At 39.1% G+C, this 23,885-nt stretch overlaps 1 protein-coding gene across 1 annotated transcript in view; it reads right to left on the reverse strand.

The window, feature by feature from the left end:
• Positions 1-3,434: 3,434 nt before the first annotated feature.
• bcam (basal cell adhesion molecule (Lutheran blood group)) overlaps positions 3,435-23,885 on the reverse strand; it is a 79,067-nt gene continuing 58,616 nt past the window's right edge. Inside the window, exons 6-16 of the mRNA XM_083910250.1 lie at positions 22,443-22,625; positions 21,109-21,230; positions 20,867-21,008; positions 19,460-19,572; positions 17,156-17,297; positions 15,735-15,859; positions 13,038-13,179; positions 11,910-11,933; positions 6,950-7,091; positions 4,578-4,677; positions 3,435-3,452 (exon numbers count right to left, since the gene is read on the reverse strand). Coding sequence (XP_083766376.1) covers positions 3,450-3,452; positions 4,578-4,677; positions 6,950-7,091; positions 11,910-11,933; positions 13,038-13,179; positions 15,735-15,859; positions 17,156-17,297; positions 19,460-19,572; positions 20,867-21,008; positions 21,109-21,230; positions 22,443-22,625 — 1,238 coding nt within the window. The 3' untranslated portion in view covers positions 3,435-3,449. The remainder of the gene's footprint in view (positions 3,453-4,577; positions 4,678-6,949; positions 7,092-11,909; positions 11,934-13,037; positions 13,180-15,734; positions 15,860-17,155; positions 17,298-19,459; positions 19,573-20,866; positions 21,009-21,108; positions 21,231-22,442; positions 22,626-23,885) is intronic.

Here is a 23,885-nt window from a genome sequence, read left to right on the forward strand (position 1 = left end):
GCTTGCCATAATATGTTTGCTAAAAGTCAATATGACAAGATCAGTAGAGGGAAAAAGACCCTTGTGGGCACAGACAGTGGTTTGAGGAGATCTTTAACCCTAGAACACTATGGCTCACCCGAGATAATACATCATACACCCAATAAAAAGTACTTAAATAGATCAAAACGTGACAATACGTGACACATTTGAGTCGTGTTCTTTTATTTTAAACTGTGTCACGTCTAACAAAATTTTTAAAAAAAAGCATTGCGAGGGGTCAAAATATAAAAAAATGCTCCAAAATGACTGGAAAATTAGGAATTTAGGAACAAAAAAAATTCATGAAAATCACATACATTTATTTGGCAATGGTGTTCTAGGGTTAAAAAATAAAAAATAAAAATCGAGGCCGTTGGTTCCAGTGTACAACAAAGAAAATAGGCCACATCCTCCCGCTATCAACGCTCTCAGGCCTGCTAACAGTGTAGGAGGGAAACAGTACTGCAAACACTCAAGAAACTCTTTCATTTGGTACAAAAAAATAAAAAAAGGACACCACATACACCCCCCCCCCCACACACACACACACACACACCTTCCCCTCCCTTCCCAGGCGTATAACAAAGTAGATTGTACTCATGGTTTATCCCAAATAACAACAATAACAAAACAAAAGAACGTCTGAGACCGTTTTTGCCGAAATCCAACAATCAGTGATACAGTGAAAAGTCGATGATGATGATGAATAACGAAGGGTCTCTGATGCCGTGGGCCACCTCCAGGTCATTCACTGGAGTTTCAAAATCCACTCATACAATGAAGCGCAAAAAAACTAATCAGCATTGAGATCACACCCATAGCACTACGACGAAAAGGTTTTATCTACAGCATCAGGGTTCTCAAAGTGCGTTTAATTGTCAAATTTGGGACGGCATATATGTCATTTTTGTCAAATTTGAGGGCAAATTTTTTTTGGAAAAAAAATTGTCAAATTTGGGACGACATAGTATTGTACGTTTTTGTCAAATTTTGGACCAAAAACTTTTTACCCAAAAAATTGTAAAATTTTGAACGACATTGTATAGTATGACGTTTTTGTCAAATTTTGGACCTACATGTTTTTTTTTTTAATTTGTCAAATTTGGGACGACATAGTATTGTACAACGTTTTTGTCAAATTTTGGACCAAAAAAATTTTTTTTCAACATTTTTTTCACATTTTGAACAACGCAGTATAGCATGTCGGTTTTGTCAAATTTTGGACGCCGTAGTTATTACAAATGGGATTTCTTCTGGCGGCCCTCAGTCCAATGTTGGGTTCCTAAATTGGCCCTCAGGTATCAAAACTTTGAGAACCCCTGATCTACAGAGACCGATCCTGCAGTCAGGGTAGGCAGCTATCAGGGGAAATTTGAGGATGAGTTCATGTAAGGTTTGATTATTTTTTGAAATGTTGTATTTTTTTTATTTCAGATAACATTACCACAGGTTTAAATGTGTCCGCATTTGGTGATAAGTTTCTGTTATAGTACAGTACTACAATCTTGATATTCTCCGATTGCATGGTCTGCAACGTACGAAATACTCATTTAGCGCGGGTCCGTCTTGGTCCGTGACCTGCCTGCCTACCCTGGAGCTCAACAGCAACTGTGGAGTGGAGCTGCTGCTTGTTTTTTCGCCCATGATGTTGTTTTTCAATCACAGAGCAGAAGAGCGTCATCTGCAAAAGCCCCAACGACAAATGACAGCTAATACGGTGACAACCAGCAGTTTTACAGTAGACCTCGGCGTAACGAAGAAAAAAAACACAGAAGAGCAAAGTACAACACATGAACAAGTGGTGTGTGTGTGTGTGTGAACATAATATACAAGTATGCTGGAAATAGCAAGAACTAATTTTTACAACCAACAGCTTTCTTGCTCAGAGGCGTTTTTAGCTGCATTTTTAATCGGGAAGCCATTTTTCTTTTCTTTTTTTTTTTTTAGAGAAAGAATCAGAGTGATGATGAAAAGCTAAAGCTAACAGTCATAGGGTGGTAAAAAGAAACAACACACAGTTAAACAAATGGCACTTAGGCTGTGCTTTACACGACAACGCTCCCGGGCGAAACCGACAAAATATTTGATCAGATTTGTGCCTTTTCGTTTAGATGGCGGCGGCCATGAAAAATGAAGCCGCCCTCCAGAGTGGAAATCTTAAAAACGCTCCGCCGTCGCGTTCCCGTCTAAAGGGTTGAAAACGCAAAAGTGCGCTCTGAGCTGCTCACGCCGGCTATCCTCCCGTACGCTGTTGACGTCAGTTTCAGCGCATGCACGTGCGCTCCTGGTGTTGTTGTACGACAGTGCTTCACAGCGCCACCTAGCCACCGGGCATGCACACTACGTCAAATTTCACGCACTTTTGCGTCACCGCGCACGCGCAGATCTCCAACCCAAAGACGCTCGTCCGAACACGATAAATAAAAAGTGGGAACTAGAGCTGAAAGGATTATAAATCGATTACTAAATTAATCGTCAACTGTTTTGATAATCGTTAATCGATTTGAAGCTTTTTTCCATGATTAAAAAAAGATTTCTGTTTGTTTTGGGCTTCTCAAATGTGAATATTTTCTTGGTTTCTTTGCTCCACATAAAACTGAATCATTTTGGTTTGTGGACAAAAACAAAGACGTTCGAGAACATCGTCATTTCCAGGTTTGACGAACACCGATCAACGTTTTTTAACATTTTCTGACCAAACGATTCATCAAGAAAACAGTCGACAGATTAATCGATTACGAAAATAATCGTTAGTCGCAGCTCTAGTGGGAACGCGAAGCCACTTTTGCGGGGGGTCGTGGTCAGATCGTCGTCGTGTAAAGCTTAAGCCTAAAGCAATCGCAGAGCTTCTTAGAGCGGACCCGGTTAGTGTGCCAAACAGAGTCACAAAAAATAAAAAAATAAAGGAAAAAACACAGAGCGACAGCCCTGTCACTGTGATTTAGCTCGCCACACCCAGCAGAGAGCAGATGATTTGTGACTCCAGTGCAGAATAGTCGTTCAAACACACAGTCCTGACTAAACGCAGTGGCTTAACGGCATTTCTGTGTTTCATTTTGGGGGCAGATGAACTGCTCTGCAGTGGAGCCAAAGATGTGATTGGTAATGAGTAATGAGTTTAAATTAAAAGACAATCCAGTGATTATGAGTGACATTATGATTTCTTTTTCTTTAACCTGTAGTAGCGCAGAGGGATGGAGTGGAAGAAACGAGAGTAACTTCACCCGACTGTTCTACCTCCAGGTTATGAAACGAGCAGAACCGATGCAGAACATGCAGTTTCTCCCAAAGTTCCCAAGTCAAAAACCCACGTCCACGTTCCACCACTTCAGTGAATAACAAATAAAAAACGAGCCCCGTTGTGTCTTGATAACCGTTGTCCTCCTTCCCTTCGTCCCTCCGTCGGTCGATTTCCTCAGCTCAGTCGATCACTGACAGAGGAAAAAAAACACACACACAAAATGACAACATCATTAAAATCAACTTCATTTTTGTTGTATGGATTATTCAGGTATGAATTTTCATACAAATTGTGCCTGTGTTTTACCCTGATTTAACTTTAGCTTGAGAGTTGTGGTGATGGTTCGATGTCTTGTTCTCAATAAGCTCTCGAATAAATCACACAAAATAAGGCCCGCTTTCGACCGGCTTTCAGGTTCACATGAAATATGCCACGGCTGTAAATCTCCTGATGAAACGAATTCCATTTGCGTTGACATTTTCAGACGACTGTGAGCAGCTGTCGTCATCTGAGCTGCAGGAACAGCTTTGACAAAACTGTTTTTCTTTGAATTACAACCGACTCCTTAAGATTCTTCTGCTCACTGTAAAGCCTGTGTTCATGTTTCCAGAGCCCCTTTTTTTTTTGCTGTTGAATGCTTTACACCATCGGTTCTCAAAGTGCGGGCCGCGGGCCAATGGCGGCCCGCAGAAACATTTCTGGCGGCCCACAATGAATTACAGTTGATAGTTTTAATCCAGGAGCTATCCATTTAGAGCGGGTTTTCATACTTTTTTTTTTTTTTTTTTTCAAAACAAGTTCTTTTTAGACCAATATTGACATATAAATAAAATTAAATGGGTTTTTGATAATTTGGTACCTAAGAAATCTCAAATGGCATAGATGGTGCCAAAAGAGAGAACGCCTAGACATCTCTTTACTAAAACCTCTGTAATTTCACTCTGCTTCATTTCAGCAGCATCAGACTTTGCACAGCTCATGTCCACGTGTTGTTACATGACCTCCGTGTGTTTTTAAGCTCCTACTGCATATTTTAAAGGTGATATTTGCTTTAAAATGCAATATGTTTTTTAGGCGAGAGAAAAAAATCCTTCAGTTATGCTGTGTTCCATGTGCATTTACTCTGACACAGTGGCATCTACAGTGAAACGTACACCTCTGGTGGAATCTCACAAGTGTTATTTTTATTTCGATACCAAGATAATTACACATAGAGCTTGTAACTGCAGAGATTTACTCTATTTAGTTTGGGCATGTCGTTTTCAGGGAAGAAGATGTCTAACATTATGTGGGATCTTGTGTCTATTGTCCTCACCTGTTCTGTGGCCGGTCTCTTGTTGAGGAGACCGGCCTCTTCATTGCCCTTGTCTGTCTTCATCTCCACGACAATGTCGTTGTTCACGTCCACGCTGGACCTGCAGAGAGAGAGAGAGAGAGAGGGGGGATGTGAGACTGTGAGTGGAACGAATGGATCAAGTTTTGTTTTGCTTCGTATGCCAGACGCTGCCCGCGCCAAGGTCCACGGGAGAAAATCAGTGATTTTGTTATTGATTGAAAGCGGAATCCATCAGTAAATTCCAAGGTGTTCTTTTGTTGCCGTTGGTGTTTGAAATTCGTTGTTTGGATTTAGCAAAGTGACACAAATTCACCACACAAGGCAGCAGTAAAAAACAGCAGTCACATCCAGAAATGCTGATGGACTTTGGTGAAGAAGAGTGAGCTCTAGCGTCCAGTCTTGAAAGACTCAAAATATTGGTATATTTTATGAATTGAGCATTTTAAGTGGCTAAAATCACTTTTGCTTTGTGTTCCCACTGAAAACTAAATCAGTTTAAAATAGACGTGTAGACAATATTCACATTTTGGAGAACTATTATCTAATTGAGTACTTTAAATGTTATTTGTTCATACTGTACGGAAGCGTATTGCATTCACTTGAAAAAAAAATCCTGTTTTTCTCAGTAATTAATTTTCAGTTTGATTTTTTGAATTTTTTTTGAATGTTTTTCTGTCAAATTTTTTTCTGATTGTCTGATTAATTTTATTTTTATGTTTTGTCGTGCAAATTTTTTTCCTGTTTTTCAGAGTAATTTTTAGTGCGTTTTTGCACGAAAAACAGAAAATAAAATACTCAGAAAAACAGAAAAAAAAATACTCAGAAAAACAGGAAAATAATTACTCAGAAAATCGGGGAAAAAATAGACCGAAAAATTGAAAAATAATTATTCAAAAAATCCAACCGAAAATTAATAATTAATAATTATGTAAGAAAATACTGAGAATTTTTCAAGTGAATGCAATACGCTTCCGTAATACTGAACACAGTGAATGGAAAATATGTTTATTTCATCATCAGAAATTTACAGTGTCAAACAAAGTTAAGCCTAAATTAAATATCACTCAAAAACTGAACAAATCCTTGCCAGTGTAATGTTTTAAAGCTGAAATAGAAGCAGCCAAACATTTTTCCTGGCATAATATTAGGTACTGGAGCAAACTCCACTGTTGGCACACAGTTAAATGAAGCTGATATATTACAGTAAGTCAGGGAATAAGTTCCAATCTTAATTATCCAAGAGTATTTTAATTTCTGAGGAAGCAACGCTTACATCTAAGTGCACTCTTGTTTTTTTGTGAATTAATTTTGAAAACCATTGTATTATCTTAGTTTAGGCCCATATTATGGATTACTGACGTCACTGTTGCGTAACATTTATTTTTATTTTACGATCTTTTGTCAATAGTCGGCCGGTGCGGACAAGCGATGGTTTGCTATGGTTTACTTTTCAATAAGCCGTGGTGTGTGGTAACTGTCAGCTGAATATGTCCGTGGTTGTGGTATTAGTATGAGTATCATCTTATAACTAACTGACAACCTAATAACTTGACTGACAAACGGATCGTAATAAATAATCCTGACGTAAATGTGTTCTTCTTCTTCTTCTTTTTTGGAGTTGACAGACTGGACGCAGCTTTCGCGTTATTCTGCCCCCTACAGTCTGAAGACGTATGTGCATTTAAGGTAGTGTCCCATTTCTAAGTGACAAAATAACCCTCAACACTTGGCCAGTTAAGATTAAGGGCCACGTTACACTTCTCCGACTGCGAAACCACGGAGGCGACTCGAGCCTTCATACTTGTGGTGACGGATACGCGATGCAATTTCCCGCCCGATCAGTAGGGGTCGCTACGCAAAGGTTGTTGTGCTTCTGGCTACAGTGAGCAATGGCGTCCAAGAGAGAAAGAGTGTTGTTGTTGAAACAGTGGCCGTTTCTCACTTTTTCTGTGTCACGGAACGCAATTTAGAGTCTAAACATGCGCTGTGTGTATTAAGATATATAATATAATATATAAAATATAATTTACAGTTTGGCAGCAACGTTGTCGGCGGTGATCAGCTCCGCCTCTGTGGACGCTCGGTGCGCACTGTGAGCCGGCACAGGGCAGCGATATCTCGGCCTGTCCTGAGGACCAATCGCAGCCCTTGCCGTCTCCGTTGTCCCTTGACGGAGTGACGGACACTTAAAAAAAAATTTGTGCAGTCGGAGACGACGCAGAGGGCTCTCCGACAGGCTCTGCGTCGACGTAAAGTGCTCTGCGTAGGTTACGCAGGAGTATAAATTGGGCTTAAGGCTTGAGCTTGAGGGTTAAGATAGGAGTCGGAATTGCCCCTTTGTCTCTACTCACACTTCCTTCTTGTCCTTCTTGCTGCAGGGCAGCTTGTTCTTCTTGTTGAGGAAGTACAGGAGGGCCACCAGCAGCAGGAGCAGCAGAACACACACCACCACGGCGATCACCACACCGCTGGAGCCTCCCTGCTGTTTGTCAGCTACAGCGTCACAACGGACACGTGGAGGGAGGCAATGAGGGAGGGAGGGAGGGAGGAAGGGAGGGGTTTGTGGGTGGAAGAGTCGAGGGAGGACAGGGATGGGAGGGGGGAGGTGAATCGATCGGAACGGAGGAGGTGTAGGGAAGGAAAGGGAGAATTTTGTTGATTTTTGAAGGGGCAGTGGTGGGGAGAGGGGAATCATGTTTGGGGTTCAGACAGATTTGATTGGTGGGGTGGAAGAGAAGGAAGGAGAGGGAGGGATTCGATTTGGGAGGTACCATGGGAGAACGGGGGTAAAGGCAACGGGTGATGGGGTGATGGGGGAGAGGAAAAGAGGCAGGGGGAGGGGGGGGATCGGGATGGGAGTTAGTTTAACTTTTGAATGCAATGACTGACTGAATGTGATGGGACCCTGAACGGGGCCTGTTCACGACACAGATAATACTGACGGCCAGAAAACCACACATACTCACATACTCACCCGTCCACATATTCTTGTATTACTACACGTGTGAGGACGACTCTACGACGATGTTCTAACATCATTGGTTCTCAAAGTGAATGAATTACAGTTGATAATTTTAATCCAGGAGCTACTAAGCTTGTTAAATGTTTATTGGACATTACTGGATACAGACCAATAAGTGTAAACTGTACAACTGTATTTACTATGTCATCAAATTTTGGATGACATTTAAATGTTTTGGCATTTAAATTTTTTTCCCAAGTTCACATTTTGGACGACATAGTATTGTACAATGTTTTTGTCAAATTTTGAACCAAAAACTTTTCCCCAAAAAAATTGTAATATTTTGAACGACATGACGTTTTTGTCAAATTTTGGACCAAAAACTTTTTTTTCAAAAATGTTTTGTCACATTTTGGACAACGTAGTATAGTATGATGTTTTTGTCAATTTTTTGGAAAAAAATTGTCATATTTGGGATGACATAGTATTGTACAATGTTTTGTCAAATTTTGGACCAAAAAAATTTTTCCCCCAAAATTTTAAAATGGACTTTTTTGAAAGAAAATTGTCACATTTTGGACAACGCAGTATATGTCGGTTCTGTCAAATTTTGGACTCCATAGTTATTACAAATGGGATTTATTTCAGTTTTTTTCTTTTTTTTCCCTTGTTACCCCTGTTCTACATAATCCATAACTTTAAACAACCATGTTCAAGGCCAAGAACACTGATGAACTCTATGGCCATGAAGAACACTAACAGTGTTTCTGACTGCATGGCTGATCTCCTTAAAATAAAGTCGCAAACTTTTCAGAAATACAGTTAAGTTGCTTTCTTCATTCAGTCCAGGGCTGCGACTAATAATTGTTTTCATAATGGACTAAGTTGTCTACTATTTTCTTGTATAATCAATTTTTTGTTAATAGCAAAAACTGCCAATATATTTTGGGAATGTCCATTCCTCAACCTCTAAACTATATATTTCCTAAAATGTTTAAAATGTTTTATTTATAAACCAAAGACCAAATTTAAAAGGCTAAAATCAGAAAAACTATTATCATGGAAGAAAAAAAATGAGCTCCACTCACGCTGCTGTAACATGAAATATGATTTCGTTAAAGTATGAGGCTCTGAGAAGTGTAAAAAAAACCTTCAGTTCTTCTGTGAAACTGAAGCGGGAGGATGTTAGCTGAGAAGTCGCTCTTTAATATGTCCTGAGGACGGATTGTGGGGCGTATTCAGGATCTGGATTAGCAGCGTTCAGGCATGAGCTTGCAGCTGTCAGCATGTGATCAGATCACTCAGGGCCGACGTCCCTAACAATGCCCCCCCCCCCCCCCACCAGCAGCTTTAAAGGGATAGTTCGGAATTTTGGACATAAGACCTATTTTCCAACTCAGCCGGAGACGTTTTCAAGAAATTTCATTCAGTTCTTCTAGTTGCCGAGTTCGCTGGTGCTATGGCTAGCGCAAGTCAATGGTAACTGCTAGCATGGCATTAGAAACACTCATACCGACTCCACAGTGCACCCGAGGCAAATCAATTGTAACAGCAGACTATCGATGTACATATCTGTGTTGATAGAATGTTTGAAATAAAACCAACCTTGCAATTTGAAGGATTTATGTCTCAGCAGCAGCAGCAGCAGCGCGTCATACTTCCTGTTAGGCTATGGCAGCGGCGGACTGGTTCCGCTGCTGCTGAGAAAGTAGTCCCTCAAAAATTAATGTGATGCGATGAGGTTAGTTTTGTTTCAAATATCATTCTATCAACACAGATATGTACATCGATAGTCTGCCGTTTTTGTGGAGTCGGTGTGAGTGTTTCTAATGCCATGCTAGCTTGTACCATTGACTTGCGCTAGCCATAGCACCAGCGAACTCGGCAACTAGAAGAACTGAATGAAATTTCTTGAAAACGTCTCCAGACGTCTCCATCACACCGGCGGAGTTGGAAAATAGGTCTTATGTCCAAAATTCCGAACTAACATTTAACTAGCTACTAAGCTTGTTAAATGTTTATTGGACATTACTGGATACAGACAAATAAGTGTAAACTGTACAACTGTATTTACTTTGTCATCCAATTTTGGATGACATAGAGACACAGTATAGTATAGACGTTTTTCTCAAATTTTGGCATTTAAATTTTCACCCAAAAAATTGTCACATTTTGGACGACATAGTATAGTATGATGTTTTTGTAAAATTTTGGACCAAAAACTTTTTCCCCAAAAAATTTTGAACGACATAGTATAGTATGACGGAATTTTTTTTTCAAATTTGGGACGCCAAATATGTAACTTTTGTCAAATGTTGGACCAAATTTGGGACGGCATAGTATTGTACAACGTTTTTATCAAATTTTGGACGCCGTAGTTATTACAAATGGTATTTTTTTCTTTTTTTTCCCTTTGGCGGCCCTCAGTCCAATGTTGGGTTCCTAAATTGACCCTCAGGTATCAAAACTATCAGAACCTCTGACAAAGATGAAGGAAACAGTGATATCAGTCCCTCTGCCTCAATAACGTCTAGTTTTCACAAACATGGCTATGAGTGAAGCACTGAACATATTCTAGTTTAGATCATACTTCTGCCTCTTAAAATCAAGTCCTCACAAGGGCAGTAATACAAGTTCACAAACAGTAACACATCAGCTATTGTAAACACACACGCCCTGTGTGTGTGTGTGAGCACACAGGAATCACGACACAAACACCGACTTAAACGTTGTAGACGTACACCATATAGATGTCAGTAGGGTTAGCGATACAGACCTGACGTAAGCACAGGGATTCCAGAAAGCAGCACTTTGAAAGAAAGAGAGTTTCTCAGTCCCACAGCATAGCATAGCATAGCAACGCAACAAACACACACACACTGCAAACGCACACCAGAGGCTAAGGCATTGGTTCTCAAAGTGCGGCCCGCGGGCCAATGGCGGCCCGCAGAAACATTTCTGGTGGCCCGCAATGAATTACAGTTGATAGTTTTAATCCAGGAGCTACTAAGCTTGTTAAATGTTTATTGGACATTACTGGATACAGACCAATAAGTGTAAACTGTACAACTGTATTTACTATGTCATCAAATTTTGGATGACATAGTGACATAGTATAGTATTTCGGTTTTGTCAAATTTTGGACCAATTTTTTTTTGAAAAAAATGTTCAAATTCGGGATGACATAGTATTGTACAACGTTTTTGTCAAATTTTGGACCAAAAACTTTTCCCCCCAAAAATTGTAAAATTTTGAACAACATAGTATAGTATGACGTTTTTGTCAAATTTTGGACCAATTTTTTTTGGAAAAAAATTGTCAAATTCGGGACGAGTTAGTATTGTACAACGTTTTTGTCAAATTTTGGACCAAAAACTTTTTCCCCAAAAAAATTGTAAAATTTTGAACGACATAGTATAGTATGACGTTTTTGTCAAATTTTGGACCAATTTTTTTGGGAAAAAAATTGTCAAATTCGGGACGAGTTAGTATTGTACAACGTTTTTGTCAAATTTTGGACCAAAAACTTTTTCCCCAAAAAAATTGTAAAATTTTGAACGACATAGTATAGTATGACGTTTTTGTCAAATTTTGGACCAACATTTTTTTTTCCAAAAAAATTTCACATTTTGGACAACGTAGTATAGTATGTTGGTTTTGTCAAATTTTGGATGCCATAGTTATTACAAATGGGATTTCTTTCAGTTTTTTTTTCTTTTTTTTTCCCTTTGGCGGCCCTCAGTCCAATGTTGGGTTCCTAAATTGGCCCTCAGGTATCAAAACTTTGAGAACCCCTGGGCTAAGGTTATACACAATCCTACACAGGGACGAGAAAGGGAAAAAAAAGTCGGAAACAAGAGGTGACCACAAAAGAGACAAAGAGAGGAAAGGAGGAAATAGAATAGAATAGAGTCCTTTATTGTCCCCGGGGGGCCACGAAAAAGTCTAGTAGCATCCACAAAACTTTAGGACAGACATCATACAAAGGTGACGAGAGAAGAAGAAGAAGAAGAAGAAGAAGAATATACAATATCCACAGTGTTCGGTAGCAAGAGGACAAATATACAAGATTACAGTACAGAAGAGGAAGGTGTGTGTGTGTGTGTGTGTGTGTGTGTGTGTGTGTGTGTGTGTGTGTGTGTGTGTGTGTGTGTGTGTGTGTGTGTGTGTGTGTGTGTGTGTGTGTGTGTGAGTGTAAGTGTATGCATGTGTCTACATGTGTGATGGAAGGGCTGGGGCAAGAGGAGGCGGTGGAGGGGCAGGATTTCTAAATTACAGGGTCTGTGCAAAAAAGAGTCCTGAGAGAAGGAGGGAGGAGAGGAGGAGGAGGAGGAGGGAGAAGGCTCTACCTCTGTCAGCTGAGTTTCCGATCGCTGTGAAGAGAACAGAGCGGGAAAAAAAACCACAATAAGGAAGAGATCGGCAGGTAAAAGGTGCAACAGAGAGCGATTTGAAAAAACGTCAAATTCTTAACATTGAAGGTGCGTTATGTAATAAATAGTGCTGTCAAACGATTAAAATATTTAATCGCAATCAATCGCACATTTTTTTATCTATTCTAAATGTCCCTTTATTTCTTGTTGTTTGAGTTTTTAAATGTAAGACTTTGTTAAGACCATAATGAATACAATTTAAGACCCATTTGGTAAAAAAAAAATTTGGTACAAAAGACATGAAGGAAAATTGGAGCCACAAATCGTTTTCTCCAATGCTATGCTAAGCTAACACACCGCGGCGCGCGCACAGCACACTAGCTAGTGGTGCTCAATAAATTCTCCCCGGGCAGAACAGGTGGACTACTTTAGTTCCGTGTTGTAGTTATTGTTGTTATCGCAGATAGATTTATAAATTGATTTTTAAGACCTCTCAAAATTGTATTTAAGACCTTTTATGAGATTTTAGGAGAATTTAAGACATTTTAAGGCCTTAAATTCAAATTATTGGATTTAGGACATTTTAAGACCCCGCGGATACCCTGCATATAACAAACTGAACTCACCAACAACAACAGTACAGCCAAAATATTTGCATTCAAAAAAATATTTCGCAGACTGCAAATCATGTTTACGTTTTGAAATCATGTTTTGGCGTCATGTGGCGCCACCTACCGCCGTCTACCAATCACTGCAGTCAGTAGAGTCTCAGCTGCAGAGCAACCACGGGTTGCCTAAAAGACCTCGGTATTTTGAATTTGAATGTAGTCACTGTTTTTGGCCACATTCTTACATATGGCACCTTTAATACAAATGAAATGTTTTGTTTTCCTTTACTTGGAAAGTAGCAAATATACGGATTTCACAATCGGAAACCGAAAGTCGTTATGATTTCAAATGATCGCTAATTTTGAGTTTTGTCTCGCTTCAATCGTCCACCACAAATCGACATTTTCAGGACGTAACGTCGTAAACTCAATCGTTAGAATGTGAAGAGGGTGAAGAAGGTGAAGAAGCATCGCTGTCACCCCCCCCGACACTGACCTCGTTTCAGAGATACCGGGAAGTTCTTGCTATCAGTTCCAAACTTGTTGGTGACCTCGCAGGTCGCCCCGTTCTTCATGACCTCGGCCGTGGCTTGCAGGGTCACGGTGCTCACCACCTTATTACCTTCCACTGATACAGACTGGCAAGAGTGGAGAAAGGCGGGAGGGAGGGAAGAAACACATGATTATTTACCGATTTCGTCATTATATCTTTAACAAAACATCATCTGTGGCTTATTTTCCTGTCGTACGTTGCTTAATATGTCCCGTTTTAACGCTACAACTACTGATTTTTGTAGGGTGATAACTTTGTTGAAATTAAACATTATGAGACCGTGGGTCCCTGACTTTTCCTAAATATGTGTATTTATTGTTTTTATTAAAACAACAAAAGGCAAAAAAAAAAAGTTCTGGTCATGTCTACCTTTAAAGCAAGGGTTCTCAAAGTTTTGATACCTGAGGGCCAATTTAGGAACCCAACATTGGACTGAGGGCCGCCAAAGAAAAAAAAAAAAAATGAAAGAAATCCCATTTGTAATAACTATGGCGTCCAAAATTTGACAAAAATATCATATTATACTATGTCGTTCAAAATTTAACAATTTTTGGGGAAAACAGTTTTTGGTCCAAAATTTTACAAAAACATACACTACTATGTCGTCCCAAATGTGTCATTTTTTTTCAACAAAAATTTGGGTCCAAAATTTGACAAAAACGTCACACTATAATATGTCGTCCCAAATTAGAAATTTTTTTCAAAAAAAGATTGGGTCCAAAATTTGACAAAAACGTCATACTATACTGTGTCACTATGTCATCCTAGTAAATACAGTTGTACAGTTTAAACTTATTGGTCTGTATCCAGTAATGTCCAATACACATTTAATAAGCTCCTAGATTAAAACTATCAACTGTAATTAATTGTGGGCCGCCAGAAATGTTTCTGCGGGCCGCACTTTGAGAACCAATGCTTTAAAGGGATAGTTTGGAATTTTGGACATAAGACCTATTTTCCAACTCAGCCGGTGTGATGGAGACGTCTGGAGACGTTTTCAAGAAATTTCATTCAGTTCTTCTAGTTGCCGAGTTCGCTGGTGCTATGGCTAGCGCAAGTCAGTGGTACAGGTTAGCATTAGCATGGCATTAGCAAAACCTCATACCGACTCCACAGTGCAGCCGAGGCAAACCGTTGTAACGGCAGACTATCGATGTACATATCTGTGTTGATAGAATGTTTGAAATAAAGTGAGTGTTTCTAATGCCATGCTAGCAGGTATCATTGACTCGCGCTAGCCATAGCACCAGCGAACTCGGCAACTAGAAGAACTGAATGAAATTTCTTGAAAACGTCTTCAGACGTCTCCATCATCACACCGTCTGAGCTGGAAAATAGGTCTGATGTCCAAAATTCCGAACTATCCCTTTAACTACCATAGCCGTCAATTTGAGGGTATGTGTTATAAACAGTGTTGCCACAGTTACTTTGAAAAAGTAATCTGATTAGTGACTACTGACTACTCCTTTAAAAAGTAACTTAGTTACGTTACTGACTACTTGATTTTAAAAGTAACTAAGTTAGATTACAAGTTACTTTTTTAGTTACATTCAGCAGCTGCTGACACACTGTGTGTATAAAGGAAACAACAACAGCTTCTTTCATTCTCCGACATGGAAGAACTGTTGATCTGGTGTCATAAATGATTTTATGTTTCTCCACTTCAACAATCAGTCTCTCGTCGTACATTATGACTGTGCGAGACGCTCTGATTAATTGACTGTTGTCCTGGCAGCACCGGTCACGACGTAATATTGATGTGAAGTTGTGACAGGCTATATGACCTGCGTATTGTGTTTTATTTTGGAAGGGGGGCGGAAATGTTTTACTTTGATTCCTATCGATAGCGCTGCGGCACGGCGAGCCGCTTCTGGGCCGCTGCTGAGACGCTCCGCAGCGCGTCTGGTGAAAATACTCTCATTGATTAGAATGGAAGCGATTTGCAACGACGACCGCGCCGCTGACGTTCCACGGCCGTTCCGCGTCCAGTGGAAATCCGGGGTGAGACTCTAAATGCTTTTTTAAATTCAAAGTTGTATTTTTGAATGTAGATAAGACTTTGTCGTCAACACAGAGTGTACAACGAACCTTTATGTTGCCATCTTTTGCTGACACGTACTCAGAATAATGGCTGTATTTCCAGCTGGAAAACGCTGTTATCTCTCCTCCCTCCATTGTTTACGTTTGTGTCTCACTCTACATGTGCGTTTACCTCCTCATGCGGAAACATCACCCCGAGACTCAAGAAGAAAGCAAATGTTTTTTTACGAAGGGAAATGACAAAAATAGTAACGCACAGTGGCATGGAAAAGTAACTTTAATCTGATTACTGGTTTGGAAATAGTAACGCGTTAGACTACTCGTTACTGAAAAAAAGTAGTCCGACTACAGTAACGCGTTACTAAGTAGCGCGTTAGTGGCATCACTGGTTATAAATCATGTAACATGTCTATTCTTTGGATACTGACCCCCGTCCCTTGACGACGTCACCGCGACTACTGCTAGCTTGGTTGTAAACTAGCATAAATAGAGGTTGTGAAAATGAAATCAATACGCGACGAATGCCACGTTTGATTGAAATGCATCTTCACCATGATGTGTCTGTGCAGGTCTCAGCCTTTTGTTTGCACACATTCATACCTGTTTTCCTGAGGGATTCCAGGTGAACTGAGGGGCAGGGTGGCCGTAAGCCGAGCACTTCAGAGACACCATGTCTCCTTCCTTCCCCACCTCACCTACAGCGGGAGTCATAATCATCGGCTTTCCTGGGGAGGGAGGGAGTGAGGGAGGGGTGGATGAATGAAAGAAACTTTTTGTCCTGAACAGTACATATGCACAGTCAGACGCGGTTCTAGAGTCTGTAGGGGCCCTGAGCAAAAATTCCCAGGGGGGCCCTTCCTTCCAACCAGTGTTCATCACCATTATGTTATAAATAATCTGACACCAACGAAAAATGTATGAGTTCCAAAAAAATTTTTTTTTCAAAATGAATGATAACAGAAAAACCTTGTTATTAAAAAGAATGTGAGAATATAAATGTAAAGAAGAATAAAATACTGATTTTAAAATATACATTACACTGTAAAGAACCCACATTATGAAATGATATATATGATATATGTTATATAGAACAATAAAATATTGTAAAAAAAAAAAAACACATATAAACTGAGTACAAAAGATATGCATTACACTGTAAATAATCCTCTTCATTTTCTTTTTTTTGAGTTTCTTTGTGCTTCCTCACTTGCATTTGCCAATATGACCAACAGAGGCCGCCAGAGTCTTTGCATGTTTTTCCTAAAAAAAAATCACATTTTGGACCACATAGTATAGTATGACATTTTTGTCAAATTTTGGACCAAATTTTTTTTTGCAAAAAAATTGTCAAATTTGGGACGACATAAATGTAATTTTTGGCAAATTTTGGACCACATTTTTTTTTGAAAAAAAAATTCAAATTTGATGATGACATAGTATTGTACAACGTTTTTGTCAAATTTTGGACCAAAAACTTTTCCCCAAAAAATTGTACAATTTTGAACAACATAGTATAGTATGACGTTTTTGTCAAATTTTGGACCGAAATATTTTGTGAATTTTTTTTTTCAAATTTGGGACAGCATACATGTCATTTTTGTCCAATTTTTTTTTTAATTGTCAAATTTGGGTTGACATAGTATAGTATGACGTTTTTGTCAAATTTTGGACCAAATTTTTTTTTTTTTAAATATTGTCACATTTTGGACGTCATAGTTATTACAAATGGGATTTCTTTCAGTTTCGTTTTCTTTTTTTTTCCTTTATCGGCCCTCAGTCCAATGTCGGGTTCCTAAATTGGCCCTCAGGCATCAAAACTTTGAGAACCCCTGCTCTAAATTGACCGTAGGTGTGAGAGTGTGAGTGAATGGTTGTTTGTCTCTATATGTGGCCCTGTGATGGACTGGCGAACTGTCCAGGGTGTGACCCCGATAGGAACAGCACCCCCCGCGACCCTCTGGTGGAGGATAAAGCGGTAGATGATTGATGGATGGATGGATATATCAATGTGAAATGGTTACCTTTGACAGTCAGGTTGACACTAGTCTCAGCCGTCAGTCCTGCCACAGACGGCACGGCTGCAACACACTTGTACTCTCCGGCTTTATCGAAGGAAACGTCTTCTATTGACAGAGTGCCGTCCTGCGAGAGAACATCTGAGCCCTGGAGGAACACAAGCAAGCAGAAATAAAATACATAAAATACATTTTCTCCTCCCATCACACGCAAAAATTGCGTGTAAACGCCCCACATTGCATATGTTGCGAGTGCTATTTTGCCCGTCTGAGGGACGCGCTACTCGTTGCGCCCCGTTAGTAGATCAGCATTGACGCAAATCTGCGCGTGCAATCCAGTTTGCGCACGTTTTTGCACGCGCAAAGCTTAAATAATAGCGTAAATCAGGCCCTATGTGCGTGAATATTAGAGCAGAGCATCAGTGTGAACATGTAGTTTGCTGGGAAAGCGGGAGAAGAACCTTCACACACTCTCCACAGCGCAGTGATAACAAATTCAATGCGAGTCCTGCATCATAATGCAAACTCTTCTCATAGGAATCTCCCTCTCTAAGAACAAACACATTCTCTACCCAGAAAACCCACCAGTGTCTGGTGTGTTTTCATCACAGCCCTGGAGACACAACAATAGATAGATAGGTAACAACAGCGAATCCCCAAATAACATTGCTATCAGACTGTTTGTGTTTTTGCAACAAATAATATGCAGAGTCGCCTCAAACAGACAGACAGATAGCCGACACATTTTCTGTTCTTTGAACTCATGAAAAATAAATGGAAAATGTTCTGTGACTGTTTTTGTCAGACAAAGAGACATCTGGAGTGTTTCTTGTTCCCATGAACTACTACCTTTTTGCCCAAACTGGCAAATAGTTTAGTAAAAAAAAAAAAAATTGAATTCACAGGAGATTAAGTTTTGCTGCTGTTTGGAAAAAAAAATACATTTCTTTTGTGCGTTTCTGTTAAGGTCACACTTTAGAGCAGGGGTTCTCAAAGTTTTGATACCTGAGGGCCAATATTGGACTGAGGGCCGCCCAAAGGAAAAAAAAAGGAAAAAAACGGAAAGAAATCCCATTTGTAATAACTATGGTGGCCAAAATTTGACAAAACCGACATATTATACTTCGTTGTCCAAAATGTGACCAATTTTTTGAATTTTTTTTTTTTCACACTTTGTCGTTCAAAATGTTACAATTTTTTGGGGAAAAAGTTTTTGGTCCAAAATTTGACAAAAACGTTGTACAATACTATGTTGTCCCAAATTTGACAATTTTTTTCCAGAAAAAATTCGGTCCAAAATTTGACAAATATTACCTATATACCGTCCCAAATTAGACAATTTAAATAAAAAATAAATTCGTTTTAAAAAAAAAATATTGTGGTCCAAATTTGACAAAAACGTCATAGTATACTATGTCGTTCAAATTTTTACAATTTTTTGGGGAAAAAAGTTTTTGGTCCAACATTTGACAAAAACGTTGTACAAATGTCGTCCCAAATTTGAAATTTTTTTCAAAAAAAAATTAGGTCCAAAATTTGACAAATATGACAAATATGCCGTCCCAAATTTGACAATTTTTTTCCAAAAAAAATTCCGTCCAAAATTTGACAAAAAATACGTCATACTATACTATGTCGTCCAAAATGTGACAATTTTTAGGGAAACATTTGACAAAAACGTCCAAAATTTGATGACAGTTGTAAATACAGTTGTACAGTTTACACTTATTGGTCTGTATCCAGTAATGTCCAATAAACATTTAACAAGCTTAGTAGCTCCTGGATCAAAACTATCAACTGTAATTCATTGGGGGGGCCGCCAGAAATGTTTCTGCGGGCCGCCATTGGCCTGCGGGCGGCACTTTGAGAACCAATGCTTTAGAATCACACACACACACCATGTGTGGATGCTGTTTTTTTTCCACTTATTCACAGCACAGAACAAACACCAGTGTCTACTCTACAGTTGCTGCAACAGGACACAGCACAATACAGGCAGTGTGGTGCCGGCCACAACTGTCTGAAGAGGAAGCCCTGCTCAAGGTCAGCAGCGGCAGCAGCTGCACACAATATTATAATCTGTGTGTTTACAATTCCACAAAAGAACAGCAGTAGCAACACACCACAATAAAGTGGTGAACATTATGCTTAAGAGATTCAATAAGGTGTAAGTAACGTAAATCCGTTTTTCATCGTTCACATGAAACACTTTTGCTCAATGACTCCAAGAATCATCAGGTATCATGTATGTATGAATGAGAACATTCTGTATGAAGACTTTTAAAGGTGAACAGAGCGGTTGCAGCTCACCTTTTTCCACTGAACCGTGTGTGGAGCGGACGCCTTGGTCTTACACTGCCATTCCACCTTGTCTCCAAGCATGACCTGAGATTCTGCAGGTGTAACGCTCACTGCGTCCATGACTGACACACACACAAAGAAAAGCAGTTCAGAGAAGGAAGACAAAACACACACACATATAAATATATATATATATATATATATATATATATAGTAAATATATACCTTATCTATCATATGTTATATGATCTTACATCTTAAAACCACTTAACCACTTCTTCCCTGACCCTCTTTTTGGAGTCCCTGCTCGAAAATGACATGCCCAAACTAAATAGAGTAAATCTCTGCAGTTACACACTCTATGTGGATTGGTATCAAAATAAAGATAACACTTTTGAGATTTCCACCAGAGGTAAAAGTTTCACTGTGCCAGAGCAAATGTACATGGAACACAGCATAACTGAAGGATTTTTTTTCTCTCGCCTTAAAAGAAATATTGCATTTTAAAGCAAATATCACCTTTAGCATATGCAGTAGGAGCTTAAAAACACATGGAGGTCATGTAACAACAATGTAACAACACGTGGACGTGAGCTGTGCAAAGTCTGATGCTGCCGAAATGAAGCAGAGTGAAATTACAGAGGTTTTAGTAAAGAGGTTTTAGGCACAGCTTGGCACCATCTGTGCCATTCGAGATTTCTTAGGTACCAAATTATTAAAAAACCCATTTAATTGTATTTATACGTCACGTGTGTCGACACGTGTTTTTTTTGTTTACATAATCACGCTGACGCTCTCCGGTGCCGCTTTTCAATGTGTGCGCTGTGACGGTTTTTTTTTTTCGCTCCTCCTTGTTTGATCCATCGGTGTTTTAACTGTGTTTGGTGAACATAAGAATGGTTTATATGAGCTTTTAGCTGAGTTTCCGACCTTTCTGTGGGTATGCAGCATGTCTGTGTTTGTTAAAGTTAGACGTGGTTTTATGACGCTTTTGTCGCTGTGTCTGACCCCGGGGGCAACCGTGAAGAAGAGGTTAAATGACCATGCAATAAGGCTCTTAGAATGACCATACTAAGCAGATTATTATGTTTCTCTAAGTACAGAGATAATGCACTTTAAAAGCCTATGCATGTTAACCCTCTTTCTTGCTATTACTGGGCGTTTTCCACTTAATTTGTGCGATAAGATCAAATCAGGAGGTGTAGTTGGGATCACATTTGTGAAAAACTGAACTGGATATCAGCTCCACAGACGCTTTTTTCTCTTCCGACCCTCTTAATTCTACGACCTAACGACGAAAAAAGAATGACTTCACTGCGAGGGCTGAAAGGAAGAAGCAGGAGGTCGAAGTGCTCCTGATGTGTGTTGTTTTTTAACATCGTTCTGCAGTTACTCTCCGTCTTTGGGCTCACTCACAGTGGACTTTGAGGGCGATCGTTTCGTTCAGCTCGGCGTCCAGGTTGTCGAAATCTATGGCCGTGCATGTGTATAAACCGGCATCTGAGCGTTTGACGGATTTCAGCATGAGGAGCCCACCCTGACCAGCGATGGCCTTTCCCTGGGAGACGGAAGGAAAGAACGTAGAGGCTGAGTCAGATATCTTATTTTGAATAGTAAAAAAAAAAAAAACTGTAAACGTGTAACAGTAACAGCCGTACGTCTTTCATGAAGTCAAACTCAGGCTGGGGGTTTCCATCGGTCTCACACTCCATGCTGACGCTGTCGCCTTCCTTGACTTGGTCCTTGTTGACGAGAGTGAAGGTCGCTTTCTCGGACGGATCTAGACGAAGAAGAGACAGGCATGGAACAGGTGACCACTCCCCACTTTAAAATCATCAGTCATCAAAGATGTGCAGCAAAAATTCTCTTTTCAAAAAGCTTGGCCAACGAATCATGTTCAGATAATGGAAAACATTTATTAAAAATAAAAAAATTTAATTTTGAGTTGGCTCAACTCTAACAAAATAATATTAGTCGATGGACCTTTTTTTTTTTTTTTTTTTTTAAACTCGCAATTATTTGTCGGGCTGTAAACTCAAGAATTGATTGCAGTAAGTTGACTTGAAATTTTGTGTTTTCTAAACTTTTTTTCTTTTTACAGTGTATTTTCTGGGGGCCACCCTGAGGTGGTCTACACTGTAAAAAGAAAACTCAAAGTTTCAAGGCAATTTGCTGCAATCAATTTTTGAGTTTACAGCCCAACAAATGATTGCAAGTTTTTTTTTAAAGTTCCATCAACTAATATTATTTTGTTAGACACACTTAAGTTACTAAGTTCGAGTTGTGCCAACTCAAAATTCAAAATAGTTTGTTTTTTTTACATTATCTGAACAAGATCCGTTAGCCAAACTATTCGAAAAGAGAATTTGAGTTGGCTCAAAAACTCGCAATTATTTGTTGGGCTGTAAACTCGAAAATTGATTGCAGCAAATTGCCTTGAAATTTTGAGTTTTCTTTTTACACTGTAAAAAGAAAAAGTTTAGAAAACTCTAAAAAGTTCAAGTTGTGCCGACTCAAAATTCAAAACAGTTTAATAGTTGTTGTTTTTTTTTACATTATCTGAACAAGATTTGTTAGCCAAACTATTCAAAAAGAGAATTTTGAAACTCTAACTTACCAGTTTGTCTAACAAAATAATATTAGTTGATGGAGCGTTTTTTTAAAAAAAACTCGCAATTATTTGTTGGGCTGTAAACTCAAAAATTGATTGCATCAAGTTGTCTTGAAATTTAATGGGTTTTTTTTTTACAGTGTTTGGGTCTGTCACCCATACAAACTACTCAGTTAATCATTCCTCTATCAAGTCACCCTGGCAACTGATTCATTGTTTTATTTTTCATAGGCACGACAGACAGGGAGAACGATCTTCATGGTACAAACACCCCATGATGATCTTCTCTTAATGAATTCACTTGTTGCTCATTAACCACCATCTCATACAGTGACCAGTGAATATAATCCCCGCACTAATCCTTCCCTGGTCTGCACTCACAGTTGAGGTTGATGGTGATGGTGTCGGACTTCTTCTGCTTGATCTGGTCTCCTGGCATGCTGTACTCCACCACGCAGTGGAACACAGAGTCCTTGTCGGCCTTTTTGGGCTGCATGTACAGGCTGCTCTTGGCGGTGGAGAGACCTGAGGCCTCTTTCACCACTGAGGGGGCCATGAAGATCTCTGACAGAGAGGAGAAGCATGAACACAGAACACAGAGGAAACGAAAACGATTATCATCAAGCTCTAAAGGTCTTTGTACGTCAACACCGATTTACAGATCATTTGAAGTACAGTAAATACTTAGTAGAGCTGCAACTAACGATTGTTTTTGTAGTCGATTGTCAGATTAACCGATGAATCGTTTGGTCCATAAAATGTCAGAAAATGTTCAAAAAAACGTTGATCAGTGTTTGTCAAACCTGGAAATCTTTGTTTACATGATTTCTTTGTTATGTGGAGGAAAGAAACCAAGAAAATATTCACTTTTAAGAAGCTAAAACAATCAGAAATCGGGTTTTAATCGTGAAAAAAAACCTTCAAACCAATTATCAAAATAGTTGGCGATTAATTTAATCGTTTCAGCTCTAATAGGTGGTCTTCATTAGCCTAAAGGCCCATGTATACTCTAGGCCATTGGTTCTCAAAGAAACATTTCTGGCGGCCCCGCAATGAATTACAGTTGATAGTTTTAATCCAGGAGCTACTAAACTTGTTAAATGTTTATTGGACATTACTGGATACAGACCAATAAGTGTAAACTGTACAACTGTATTAACTATGTCATCCAATTTTGGATGACATAGTGACACAGTATAGTATGACGTTTTTGTCAAATTTTGGCATTTAAATTGTTTCCCAAAAAATTTTCACATTTTGAACGACATAGTATAGTATGTCATTTTTGTCAAATTTTGAAAAAAATTGACAAATTTGGGACGGCATATATGTAATTTTTTTCTAATTTTGGACCAAATTTTTTTTTGAAAAAAATGGTAAAATTTGGGACGACATAGTATCGTACAACATTTTTGCCAAATTTTGGACCAAAAACTTTTTCCCCAAAAAATTGTAAAATTTGGGACGACATAGTATAGTATGACGTTTTTGTCAAATTTTGGACCAAATTCTTTTTTTTTTTTTTAATTTGTCACATTTTGGACGGCATAAATGTCATTTTTGGCAAATTTTGGACCTAATTTTTTTTGGGAAAAAAATTATCAAATTTGGGGACGACATAGTTATTGTACAACGTTTTCGTCAAATTTTGGACTTGTTGTTCTTCAGGGGCCACATGCAGCACAACTTGATCTCAAGTTGGGCCGCACCAGTAAAATAATAGCATAATAATCTATGAACAGAAAGAACTCTGAATTTTAATTTTTATTTAATTTAATCTTAAAAAACATGAAATTTATGGAGGAATATAAGTGCAATTTCAAC

The sequence above is a fragment of the Microchirus variegatus genome (assembly GCF_963457635.1).
Source record: "Microchirus variegatus genome assembly, chromosome: 2".
In the NCBI taxonomy this organism is placed as follows: Eukaryota; Metazoa; Chordata; class Actinopteri; order Pleuronectiformes; family Soleidae; genus Microchirus; species Microchirus variegatus.